At 38.7% G+C, this 14,066-nt stretch overlaps 1 protein-coding gene and 1 long non-coding RNA gene across 8 annotated transcripts in view; both read right to left on the bottom strand.

The window, feature by feature from the left end:
• Mkln1 (muskelin 1) overlaps positions 1-14,066 on the bottom strand; it is a 250,847-nt gene that overhangs the window by 21,153 nt on the left and 215,628 nt on the right. For all 7 annotated transcript variants that reach the window (XM_048340240.1, XM_048340239.1, XM_048340235.1 and 4 more), the window contains one exon: positions 12,012-12,141. In XM_048340240.1, the coding sequence (XP_048196197.1) occupies positions 12,012-12,141 (130 nt within the window). The remainder of the gene's footprint in view (positions 1-12,011; positions 12,142-14,066) is intronic.
• LOC125347152 lies at positions 3,172-9,893 on the bottom strand. The gene is made up of 3 exons (XR_007210114.1): positions 9,884-9,893; positions 6,142-6,146; positions 3,172-3,915 (listed from the first exon to the last, which is right to left on the bottom strand). It is a non-coding gene; the product is annotated as an uncharacterized LOC125347152 (long non-coding RNA).

Here is a 14,066-nt window from a genome sequence, read left to right as displayed (position 1 = left end):
AAAACGGAGGAGGTGGAGAGAACCAGTAGAAGGCAGCTTCTAGGACAAGGCAAGAAGAAATGAACTACTGAGAACAGGTAGTCAGTTCAAATCTGTTTTCATCAACTAAACCCCAACAGGGTTTCTGCACTGCCATCTTGCTGCATTTTGGGTGCTGAAAAGAATGGGCTACTGTTGCTTGTTTCTACAAGAAAAAGGCAAGTGTTAACTCCATCCATGTACATGGAGGGAGAAAGACTTACATTTGTTTACAATGAATTCCAAGAATCCATTTGCTTCTCAGTTTTATTTCTTCAGAGTGATTTTGGATAAGGGAAGTTAGCCTGTATTAAGCTTGCTACTTTGGCTAAGTACTATTCAACTTATAGCTACCATTATAAAAATGGAAATAAAAACTGGATCGAATAAAATTGTCATTATCAAAAATTTAAAGATGGGCTGGAACTGTGGCTTAGTGGCAGAGTGCTTGCCTAGCATGCATGAAGCCCTGGGTTCGATTCCTCAGCACCACATAAACAGAAAAAGGTAGAAGTGGTGCTGTGGCTCAAGAGGTAGAGTGCTATAGCCTTGAGCAAAAAGAAGCCAAGATAGTGCACAGGCCCTGAGTTCAAGCCCCAGAACTGGCAAAAGAAAAAAAAAAGATTTAAAGGTCAAAACCAAGAAAGATTTTCATTCTAAATGCTGTAACTTTTAACACAGTCTTCAGTACTCTTCCCAAGAAGAAAACAGGCTATTTTTTCAGTATGTTTCTCATGGGCAGTAGTGTAGGGGAGATCTACCTCACTTATATTAACCTACAAATAATAAATCTCATTGAATGGATTAACAATGTTTACTCAACCAGTGAATAATCAAGTAATAAATTGCTGGACATTTAAAATTGTTCTCAATTTTTTCAAACAATAGTGTAAGACACAATACATCTCTGTACATCTCATTTAAAAATACATCTGTACAATTATGTGATTAGAATAAATTCATCAAAAAACACTTGTCACAAAGTAATATTTCATATTTTAATAGATAATGATAAAAAGGCCCAACTTATTTCCACTTCATTCAAGGTAGAAGATGATGTCTGCTTCCTCCTGACCATGCTAATGTTCTTGTTTTTCTGTGCCATCTCTGGGGTTTGAACTCAGGATCTGGGAGCCGTCCCTGAGCTTTTTTGCTCAAGACTAACATCCTACCACTTGAGTCACAGCTCCACTTCTGACTTCTTGGTGGTTAAGGTAAGAGTCTCACAGTCTTTCAGGCTCAGGCTGGTCTTGAACTGCGATTCTTAGATCTCAGCCTCCTAAGGAGCTAGGATTACAGACTTGAGCTACTGGCACCCAACTAACATTTCTTTTTAATGTTATGTTTTTATTTATAGTTTAAAAATTATGAATAAAGTGGAGCATCTTTACGTAAGCAAATTTACTAGTTAACTGAAATATGCTGCTTTTTTTTTTGGGGGGGGGGGGGGTCAGTTGTCAGGTTTGAACTTGGAGCTTGGGTGTAATCCCTGAGCTTCTATGCTCAAGGCTATCGTTCTACCACTTTGAGCCACAGCTCCACCTCCAGTTTTCTGGTGGTTAACTGGAGGTAAGAGTCTCACAAACTTTCCTGCCCGGCTGGCTTCAAATTACAATCCTCAGATTTCAACTTTCTGATTAGCTAAGATTATAGGTGTGTGTCAGCAGTGCCAGGCATGTTTTTCTTTTAAGTATCTATTCATATCACTTGCCATTGTACTACTAGATTACCCCTTTTTTACTGAGTTGTAAGATCCTTCTGCTTATAGTAGAATACTAACCTTCACATTTGTTGCTAGTCATTTGCTACTTGACATTTTAAGTATTCATATTCAATAACATTAATTTCTTTATGACTTCCAGATTTTATGGCATGTTTGTAAAGGTCTTCTCTTAATCCTAAATAACTAAAAGCAAAAAGCATCCTAATTTTTTCTTAAATATAAAATTTAAGTCCATGTAGTACTTTTTTTAAATATAGGGACTGAAATTTTCTGTAACTTTAAAATGCCAACTCAAGTGATATATCAACATCATTTACTGTATAATTTATTTTCCTTTTCACACTGTAAATGTCAACTTTACGATATACTAAGTGTGCGCGCGTGCCTGTGTGTGTGTGTGTGTGTGTGTGTGTGTTGGTGTACTAGGGTTTGAATTCAGGGCCTCTTGCTTGCTAGGCAAGTGCTCTTACTGCCGAGCCAAACCTCTAGCCTTAGTTTTGCTTTTTTTTTTGCTGATTATTTAGGTTCTTATGTCCTTGATCCATCTATGTTAGGCCATATATTGTAGCTGGGATAACAAAGTGTGCACCACTAAGTCCAGCTCTTTATTGAGAAAGGGTCTCTTCAACTTTTCTCCCGGGACAGGACTGAATCATGACCCTTCCCAAACACATGAGTCATCAGCACCAGACTATTTGTGGTGTTTTTATATTATCTGCTCTATTCCATTTATCTGTACCAAATCTGACATAGAGGTAATACTTTCGCTTTTCAAAATCATCTCTAGTTTTCTTCCATAGTGTCTGTCTCTATCCCATCACAGTTTGAACTCAAGGTGCTCCTGCTAGCTTAGCTTTCTGGCTCAGCTAGTGCTCTACCACTTGAGCCACACCTCTTAATTCAGCATTTTCCTGGTGGTTTTGGAGATGGGGTTTTTCAGACTTGTCTGTCCCAGGTGGCTCTGAATCACAGTGGTTCTAGATCTCAGCTTCTTAGCTTAGCTAAGACAAGTCATAGCCACTAGTACAAGCCTTCATGTTTGTCTTTAAAGGTAGAATTTTAATCCACTCACATTTGCTTGTAAATATTTTTAAATTTAAGTATCTTATTCAAGAAATAAGAGCCAACATAATATCACTGCAATATGCTACACTGAAAAAATAGTGATCATGATATGCTACAGATCATCTAATATATTTGTTTTGGGTTAAAATTCTGTACTCCATTTGGTAAGTGTTTTGCAGTTGCAGCAAATCACCAATTGTTCTACTCACATGTTTCTCCCCAAACATTCAGCATTAAGAACTTTTACTTGGGGCTGGGAATGTGGCTTAGCAGTAGAGTGCTTGCCTTGCATGCATGAAGCCCTGGGTTCGATTCCTCAGTACCACACAAACAGAAAAAGCCAGAAGTGGTGCTGTGGCTCAAGTGGTAGAGTGCTAGCTAGCCTTGAGCAAAAGAAGCCAGGGACAGTGCCCAGGACCTGAGTCCAAGCCCCAGAACTGTCAAAAAAAAAAAAAAAAGAACGTTTTCTTATTTTCTATGGTTTTTACTATATTCTCATCTCAGTATCCCCATTGTGGCCTTTAGTATTCAAACAAGAAAATTCACTATTGTTGGTACAGAGTTTAGCTTAGTATATTCTGAAAATGCAACTGATTATATCATAAATGTACCAACATATAACATGAAATGACCAATATATACAATGTATATAATGTAGACAATACTACAATGTAAGCTTTAGATAAAATGAATGTCATGACGTTATGCTATTAACATATTAAAGTATGTCATAAAATAATAACCATCACTACTATAAAATAGTAATATAAAACTGTGGCATTGCTGCCTACCTTCCTTTGTAAAGCACTGACTGTAGTAACCCTCATCAGGGCCCCTTCCTTGGTAACCAATGGACTCTTAGATGTCCCTAGAGCTTGGGTCACCTCTTAGCAGCATCTGCTGTGTCTAGCCCTTTTCTCCCACAATCCCATTATAGTTGTCTCATGACCAAAAGTACATTCTAGAAGATAGCAGCCCCTGTCTTTAGATAGTAATTATCCCAAACTCATCATTTGCATCAGTCTTGTAGAAGAAAGGGAGGCTGGGCTCATCACCCAAGCATGCAGGCACTTGGTGATGGCTATCAGGCAGCAGCGCCACCATCTGATCTGTAGTATGATTCTCCAGGGGCCCAGGCACTCTATTCTTTTCACATTGTCTTCAAAACCTTGCTGTTCCTCCATAACGACCATCTTCATGAAGCCAGAAAGGTCTGAGATGTCCTCAGCACCAAGAGTCTGGGCAGTTGCCAGTATCTTATCCTTGAACTCTGTGCCTTCACAACAGGCACAATAGCAGCTCCTGCAGCTCCTCCTTCTCCTTCCTCTTCTGGAACAGCCAGCTGACATACTCAGCTTTCTCCTGATACAGCTTATCCAGGACTTGCATCTGTTCTTTATAGATGCTGGAGGTCATCCATTTGATTCTGATAGTTCACTTTGTCAGGCAAGTCATGAGTGAAGCAGATTTTCAGCTTCTTTGTGGTGTCTTGCTTCCTCTTCCCAAATAGGCCACAGATACAGCTCTTGGGGAAGAGAGCCTGGCACTCCAGCTTTCTTTGGCACTGGGTTGCCAAGTCACTCAGGTATTTGCAGGAGGATCCCTACGCTTGTAGCTGCCAGCAGAGCTTCATTTTCTTTGATTCAGCAATGAATGATTCGAGGTAAAATTCCCACACAGTTTTGTGGGTTGGTTACACCCTTTGGGACAGTCACATTAGGGGCAGTTGCCTCCTCACCCTTCTTTTCTTCTTTGCTCACTCCTTCACCTTCCCTAGGCTCAGCTGAGCCTACAGCTGCTTGTTCTGACGTCTTGTTGCTTCCAGGCACTTCAAAGTGTCCTGTAACTTTTCACTTTCTATCTGGGCCCCCAATTTGTTCTGTAATTTACTCCTGCTTCAGCAGATGGGTCTGCCTCATCAGGTGTTGCTGCAGGGCCTCTTTCTCTGAAGTCAGCTGCTGATTAGATGCCTTGAGCTGTTCAAAGGTCTCCTCGAGCTCCTATAGCTGGGCAAGGTAGTGGTCATGTAGCTCCTGCAGATTTTGAGTTTCTTGGCTCTTTAACTCAGCCATCTCTTTTCCTTCTCCTAACTTCTCTAGCTAGCCTAGCTTCTCCTGCAGATTTGTCTTCACAAGCTGCTCTGATTGTAGGATGCTGGAAAGTTCTTCCTTCTTATCACTCAGTCTCTGGAAGGCTTCCTGCAGCTGGGCTAGTTGATCTTTCAGCTCTCAGTTGTTCACAAGTGTGCATCTCATAGTTTCATGTTTGTTCTTATGCTTCAGCTCTCTTTCATTGGCCACCTGCTGCATGTGGGTCAGGGCAGATTGTACATCAAAATATTTTTTTTCTTGGCCAGTCCTAGGGCTGAACTCAGGGGCCTGAGCACTATCCCTAGCTTCTTTCTGCTCAAGGCTAACAGCACTCTGCCAACTTGAGCCACAGCGCCACTTCTGGCCTTTTCTATATATGTGGTGCTGAGAAATCAAACCTAGGGCTTCCTGTATATGAGGCAAGCACTCTTGCCACTAGGCCATATTCCCAGCCTCGTAAATCAAATTTTTTGAAACCAATATCTGTAATGATAGCTGTGGAGCTCCAGCTGTTTTCAGTGTTTCCTGCACACAAGCCATCTTCTCATTCTCTTTTCTCAGTTGCTCGTGAAGGTCTTTGTTTTTCTGCTTTAGTTGTTCTATTTCACTGTAGAGCTGCTGGTTTTGTATTCTGCTGGAGTCCAGTGCAAGAACCATGTGTTGGTAGCGCCCTTCCAGGCCCTGTTTTATTAGGACATGTTAGACTCAACCCTGGAAGCTCTGAGTGCCCAATGGAGGGGGAGGTGCCCAGCGTCTGTGTGGTCTTTGGTTGCATCTGAATTACAGTCACAGTGGTGTCTCCCTTGGGGTTGCCTCCCTTTTCAATGTTCTTCTTTTTCTTGGATTCTGTGGGTCCTCCAGGACAATTCTGCTGTATGTATTCTTGCAGTAGTTTCTTTCCTGCAGCTATTTTTTCTCACTTTGTCTAGTGATGGGTGGGTGAGTGGGGCAACATTTCCAGGCTCTCTGAAACTTTCTCTATTCTCTCAATCACCACCAACTATGACTATTTGCTATGGTATCTTTGAAATTAGCTCTATTCTCTCTATCACCTTGTAGCCCCCTACTTCTCTCTGGTAGTGGGATAAACAGAGTACCAGCGCTACCAGGCAGCAAAGAATGTGGGCAAGGCCTCAATTCTTATATCTCATTGGTCAGAATGAAACATGAAATAATAGAGCTGTGGCCCGAAACTTGTGATCCAGGCAGAATGCTTGGAGGCTCAATGACATCTGTATCTGTAACCCCTCCTCTCTGCAGACCAATTCACAAGGACAGTAAGGAACCAGCTCTAGCTGGGTGCCTTGCTTCAATCCTTTGCTACATATAGGGAAGTATCTTCTTGTAGCTTTTATACAGCCATTTGGAAATTAGGGACATGGCTGCAGAGACCTCAGAAGGCATCCAGAGTCCAACTGATTTATCTTTAAAATTCTATTTTGTTCTCTCTCACCAAGACTTCTAAATGATCCACCACCCTCTGTGGCTAGGCTTGTATTTCTAGCTACTTGGGAAGCTGGCTGAGTCAGGAGGATCTTAGTTCAAAGCCAGCTCTCTTCACCCAATGGAAGCTGAGAAGGATTTCACTTCTTGTCCATGGCTGAGCCATCCATGGCAGAAAAATCTGCAAAATTCCATTCTTACAGAAGCAGCTTCTATGGTGAGTCACACCTATAATCTTAGCTGCTTCTTCCATTTTACTAGAAGCCTCAGCTTCCAGTAGCAATGGCCAACCTCTTTTGACTGTGATCCAGATCTTTACGAAAGTCAATCACAAACTGATCCCAGCTCCACCTGAACAGAGGCATGTAATTCTGTAGTTGGTGATTCCTACTTTCTGTACCAAAGATAAAACTGCTTTCATTTCCAAATGAACAATGGCCTTGCCTTGGTGTCTTTCCAATGCTTCTTCCTACTAGTTTCTGAAGCTGGAAGTTGCATATAAAATGGTCGGTCCAAAAACTGAATTACTGTCCAGATCTGCCAAGGTCTTAACAATTGTAGTGTTGTCTACTTCATGTCTACACCCTCCAGACAATCCATTTCTATCTTTGGTCCCATGGGCAGAGATCCATTCCACTGTGCAGAACCTCAAATAATGGCCCCTCCCTCACACAAACAAAGCCAACTTGTTCCGGCCTCAGTGGACACTTTCGGTCTTCCTTCAGAGTAGACTACCGCTGTCCCCTTGTGCCCAACATGGTGGCAGAAGTCCTCACTGCTCAGGCTGTAGTCGAACAGCTCACCCTGTCTGTGTCCCTCACCACTGAGAGATGGATGACAGCCACAGTGGTAGCAGTGATGATGGTGGTCACAGCAGCAGCACCTGCATTTCCACTTGTAAATTTTACTTTAAAAACATTAAATATTTTTATAAGCCTGTAAGCAAGAAAGCTTCTACTCTAACAAGATAGTAGGAGGAAAGTTATTACTACAATTTAGTTGTAAAGTAACTAAATACACATACAAAACAGAAACAATAAAACCTAGTTCCATTGAAAACTAAGAATTATCATTCCTAGCTCAGTATTGAATTAATGACAGCAAGCTATTAGATTCAGTCTTCTCAGATTATCAAGATTTAAAAGGACTTTGGCCTTTTAAATCAAGGTCCATGTCTAAAAAGGTCAAAATCATGAGAACTTATTATACTATTTATTTCTAATGCCAGAAGCACAATAAGCACATTTTTAGGGCCAAATTAAAACAAGTTTTTGTTTTTAAGGTTCTCATGATAACATTTATGGATAAAATCTTATAGATGTAACTCACACAGCCCTCCTATTTTAGTTTCACAGCCTAATAGTAGAAAGAAATGAAGTTTAATATTGAAGTTTGATAAAGATAGACCAACTGGTCCAGACTCCTCATTTTCCAATGAATAATCAGGGCCAGAATTTACACAATTTTGCCAAAGTAGCATAATGATGAATAGAAGACCCAGATGAAGAAAAAAAATCAAGATTTTTGATTCTCAATTCACTATTCTTTCAATTATACCTATTTGCTAAAATTGTTTAAATAGACTGGAATAAACAATGACACCTATGAGAAAAACAGAGCTGACAGAATTTAAGGAACAAAACAAGTAAACATGTAACTACCATAGAACAGGGGGTACAGGTGGTAGGATTCCATATCACCAATGCATAACATCTGGCAAATGGTGAAAGCTCCACATGTTTCTTACCCTGAATGAATACAGATTTGAGAAAGTAAGCTATAGCCAATCATGAAGCTCTGCAACAAATCATCTTCTAAACTAATCCTCAATTAGGGTTAAATATAGAGCTTACATATGGGGAGTATGCTGAAATCCCTATTTTCATAATCTTATTGCCAAAAGTTATTGAGACATAAACCCAAATGTTTGATATGCTGAATTTTGATGTAATTATCTGTTAGACACAATGCTAATAAATCTTTTCTAAGCAGCTGCCAATCCACTGATTTAAATTGTAATTTCTGAAGGGAGAACAAAACTGTTATAGTCAAGTTAAAAAAAATAAGTTAAAAGTTCCTTCAAATCCTGAAACGTTAAATCTAAGACATTATATTTAAATAATTATAACAAGTAATGATTTAATACTATATCTAACACATACAAACTTATATTAAGCAATAGCAATTTGATTCAGAAATATATTGTCTCTAATTGGTGATCTCAGTAATTCAAGCAGATTTGTTTTGATTTCAAAGAATACAAACTGAAATTCACATTGTAAATGCAGTTTTAATAAAATAACCCTCATTAGTGAATTATAAACACAGTAATTACATGTTAAGTCCATCTCAAATTATAGTAATTTACTGTAGTAGAAAGGCTTTAGAAAAACAGTTCGAAAACAATAGAATGGTTATATAAGCTGCAATCTACATAATAGAAAAAAACCTGATGTTTTCCAAGAGTATGCAATGAAGTAGAAATTTAAATACTATCCTGCCTTACTCTTAAAAGAACTGTTCATGTCTAACAAAATAAGCACTAGTCTAGGAAGAGAAAATGTAAATGTATGTATGAGGTAAAAGTAAGGTTAGTCTATGGGAGGACAATATGATATACAATAAGTCTGATGGGAGGTTTTCTGAACAGTCTATAACTTAATCCTGTATGATTTTTAGAAGATTTGGAGTACTGAAGACTGAATATTTTTTTAAGAAATCCTAGCTGGGCACCAGTGACTCATGCTTGTAATCCTAGCTACTATAAGAGGCTGGGAGCTGAGGATTATTATGGTTCAAAACTATGGGAAGAAAAGTCCATGAGATTCTTATCTCTAACCAGCAAAGAGCCAAAGTTAGAGCTGTGACTTAAATGGTAGAGCACTAACTCTGGGCAAAAAAAGCTCTAGGTAGTGCACAGGTTTTGAGTTCAAGCATGTTCCCATCCCACCCTCTTGAAAAATTGAAAGAAATCCTGAGTAAAATACATATACTCCTTAGTTTTTTAGTTTTTGAAAAGTACAGTCAAGATTATATTTTAAGATGTCACCTGCAATTATTCTAATAATTAAGATGAGCTGCATGTTTTAATTCCTAACATGCCTATAAAGGTTTAATATTTTGTGGTTATTAAAACAATGGTATAACTACAAAAAAATGCAAGTAGAAAACTAAGCTACAGCCTAGCATGAAGAATACTGAATCAGGGGCTGGGAATATGGCCTAGAGGCAAGAGTGCTTGCCTCATATACATGAAGCCCTGGTTTCGATTCCCCAATACCACATATATAGAAAATGACCAGAAGTGGCACTGTGGCTCAAGTGGCAGAGTGCTAGCCTTGAATAAAAAGAAGCCACGGACAGTGCTCAGGCCCTGAGTCCAAGGCCCAGGACTGGCAAAAAAAAGAATACTGAATCAGGCTGAGTTCTGACTTGGACCTAAGCGCAAGCAGAAATAGAAGATTAAAAAAACAAAAAACAAGAAAAACCCATGAAGCTCTTTTTAGTGGTACTGGGGTTTGAAACGGGGGCCTCATGTGCTAACCAGGTACTCTTAACCTTAGCACATAGAAAACAATGAACTACATAGGGAAGGAAGGACTATGGCAGCTTCTAGTAAGACAATCAGCCTATATTAAAAAATAAGGAATGACTCTGTTTACACTGTGGGATAATGCGCTTTAAACTAATTAAATATTGAACAACATACAGCAAAAATGGTGATTTTGATTGTAAAAAGATTGTAACTAGGGAATACATCTACTTGTCTTTTGGACTACTACCTGGTTCACAGTAATAAACCTATAATAATTTTTTAAAGTTACAATTTAATATAACTATAAATAAATTATAAAGTAGCAGAAAATAAGAATTGTGCCAAAAGTTACACACACAATTTTTTTTTCCTGGTGGTCCGGTGCATCAACTCAGAGCCTAGGTAAGGTCCATAAACTTTGTGCTGAAAGCTAGTTTTCTAACATTTCAATAACAGCTCCACTTTGTACTTTTTACTAGTTAGTTGGAGAAATGAGTTCCACGGACTTTCCTGTCCAGACTGTGCCTTCTAACCATGACCCTTAGAACTCATCCTACTGAGTTGCAAGGGTTACAGGTGTAAGCCACTGGCACCCAACTACAATAACTTTTTAGAAGAGAATAAGGAAATATACCAAAATGTTAACAGATTATCTCAAGGTATTTTGACATGCCTTTTTTGGTATTATGCTACATTAAAAAATTCTGTACCACAAGAGTACTACTTGTATAATTGCAATAAAGAATGAACATAGTTTGCCAACTCTACAGTAGTAATAACCACAACTATGGCATTATAATAAATGGAAAACTACTAAGTAAAGATGACTTTTCAAATAACAATGATTCAGACCTAATTACAGTAAAAATTATTTTCTTAGCTCTCTGCTACTTGTTTCTCTTGTAGTTCAGTATGGTAGAAAGCACATACTCTTTGCACTCAGTTTCTTAAATCTCAGTTCAGTATCATGTAGACTCTTGGAATCTGAAGGTATATGGTTCCAAAGAGACAATCATTAAGGAAAACTACAGATGTTCACAAATATTCAAACTGACATACATATACCATACATAAAGCAAGTCTGAGCATTCACAACATGAAACTGCATAAAGTAGGCTACATTATTGGCACAAAAATTACTGTTGTATCTTTTTATTGTATTTGTTAATACAAGTCATCTCTTGCTGTATCGTGGTTAGCTTATTGCAGCTTCACTGTATCATAGTTTTTATTTTATTTTTTTAATGTAAATACTGATCCCTCACCTATTGTGGGAGTTACATTCCAGAGAAGTAGCAATAAGTGAACTGTAATACAGTGAAGGATGACTATCCACTTAAAAAAAGATGTATTTTATGTATAACAGCTAAAAGGAAAAGTAAGTTGAGCAATTTTTAGTCCTATTGCTCAAGTTAGGTATTAAAATCACTGGGCATTAATCAAAGCCACTCTTCTGAGTATAGTAATCATAGTCAGAGAAACACCTAAATTGGACAATGGTGTACAAAATAAATACCCTTTAATAATCAATAGGACATTATTTAATTATTATACCAGGGCAATAAGCATAAACTTGTCAAAACAATTACTTTATTACTAGAGAAGAAATTTTTTAGATGCTGATTTTTATAAACCCACACTATTATTAACCACATGAAAATCTCCTGCAGAATAAAGATATACCCTACTGTGATAATACATAATCTCTATTTCATTAAAGTGAAAACAGAAGATAGGAAGGCTTAGTAAATGCAGAATACAGTACTGAAGATACTGTAATAATATGGTAAGATACTGAAAGCAGTATCTTAAATACTATTTCCCTATAAGCACAGATGAAAATAATTTAGTATTTTTCTGCTTGAAGAAAATAATTTTAAAGTTCAACTATTTTGGTGGGGGCAGTACCGGGGTTTAAATTCAGGGCTTCATTCTTGCTAAGCAGGTGCTCTCTCACTGAGTCATAATTCGTAGGTTTGAAACACACAGAATTAGACATTTTAATTTTCCTTATTCAGAATTATTGTAATTAGAGAAATAGATAAAAGGTGAATAGTTGGAAAGAAAAGAAACTAAGCTACAGTTTTCCACCTAAAGTAGTTGAAGGATGAGAGAAGAAATCACTAAATGGTCTTACCCATCCCAGAGTCTTTCTTGGTGCCATCTGATATTATGTCTACATGATCAGAGTCCACATCATAACTAAAGAAATCATTCAAATAGGTCTTTGATCGCTGGCCACCAAACACATAAAGGCAACGATTTTTCTGAAAAACAAGAAACAGGAGAAAGTTGTTACCTCTATGAAGAATTCAGAATGATCCTTTCAAATACAGACCTCACAAAAGTAGCTTTGTGATAATTTCCATGCAATAGTACTAAACTAGAGTAAGGAGGAACAGGGGGCCTATTATGTACTGTCTCGGACAGCTTGTTAAAGTAATAGAGCAAAATGCAGAATAATGTATACAAGTTGCTACCTTTCTACATGAAAGAATAAAAATATCTGTGTATGAGAGAGAGAGAGACAGAGAGAGAATGTGTGGGTATGTGTTGGGAATATGCAAATGACTATTTGGACAAACCATAACCTAATAAAAAAGTTAAGCCAGGTGCTGGGAGTTCACACTTGTAATCCTAGCTACTCAGAAGGCTGATACCTGAAGATCACAGAAGCCAGCCCAGGTTGAAAAGTCACCATAAAAATCTTATCTCTAAACCACCAGAAAACCATAAAGTGATACTGTGGCTCAAAGTGGTAAGGAACTACCCTTAAGCAAAAAGAGCTCAGGGACAGTGCCCAGTCCTTGAGTTCAAGCCCCACGATCGGGGGTGGGGGTTGGGAGATAGTTAATTAAGCTGGGTACCAGTGTCTCACATATGTCATCCTAGCTACTCAGAAGGCTGAAATCTGAGGATCACGGTTTAAGGACAGCCTGGGAAGCAAAGTCTGGAGACTCTTATTTCAATTAACCACTAAAAAAAAGCCTAAAATGGAGCTGTGGCTGAAGTGGCAAAGCACCAGCCTTGAGAAACAGCTGAGCAACAGCATGCAAGCCCTGGGTTTAAGCCCTAGGAATGGCACAAAACAACAAAACTAATTTACTAATTACTAATTTACTAATGGGGGCAGAGCTCCTTTTAATTACTGTCTCAAAGAGAGAGATGAAAAACAGAGCTCTCCAAAAATATTTTGACTTAGGCTTAAGCTTTATAGCCATATTAATTAGAAAACAAAACTAAAAGAAAAAACATCTGTTGGGAGGCAGATATAGGAGCCTAGTTTGAAGCAGCTCATGCAAAAAGTTAACAAGACCCTATCTCAAAAAATAAGCTGTACACTTGTAATACCAGCTATGGAGCAAGCTGAGGAAGGCCCTAGGCAAATAATGTAAGACTATTTAAAAAAATAACAAGACAAAAATGGCTCAAGCAGGCATGAGATCCCGAGTTCAAGCCACAGTATCAAATGAACAATATGAGAGACAGAGACACAGAAAAAGAGAGAGAGAGAGAGAGAGAATAAACTTAGGTATCACAAAGAATCATGATCATATTGAGAAGCATTTTTAGTGATTTTTAATTCATAGTTTTTAATTATACATTTGTAGTGGGTTAAATCCCAAATAGGAAAATAATCAACAGTACTTAATGATTCTTCTATCATTTTAAAAACTATTTAAGGGCTGGGAATACGGCTTAGTGGCAGAGTGCTTGCCTGGTATGCATGAAGCCCTGGGCTCGATTCCTCAGCACCACCTACACAAGAAAAAGCCGGGGACTAGGGATATGGCCTAGTGGCAAGAGAGCCTGCCTCGGATACACGAGGCCCTGGGTTCGATTCCCCAGCACCACATATACAGAAAGTGGCCAGGAGCGGCGCTGTGGCTCAAGTGGCAGAGTGCTAGCCTTGAGCGGGAAGAAGCCAGGGACAGTGCTCAGGCCCTGAGTCCAAGCCCCAGGACTGGCCAAAAAAAAAAAAAAGAAGAAGAAGAAAAAGCCGGAAGCGGCACTGTGGCTCAAGTGGTAGAGTGCAAGCCTTGAGCAAAAAGGAGCCAGGCAGCAGTGTGCAGGCCTTGAGTCCAAGCCCCAACACTGGCTAAATAAATAAATAAATAAAAATCAAAGCCAGACAGTGGTGGCTCACACGTATAATCCTAGCCACTCAGGTGGCTGAGCTCTGAGGATTATG

The sequence above is a fragment of the Perognathus longimembris genome, chromosome 2, assembly GCF_023159225.1.
Source record: "Perognathus longimembris pacificus isolate PPM17 chromosome 2, ASM2315922v1, whole genome shotgun sequence".
NCBI lineage: Eukaryota > Metazoa > Chordata > Mammalia > Rodentia > Heteromyidae > Perognathus > Perognathus longimembris.
This window is presented reverse-complemented; position numbering and strand designations above follow the sequence as displayed.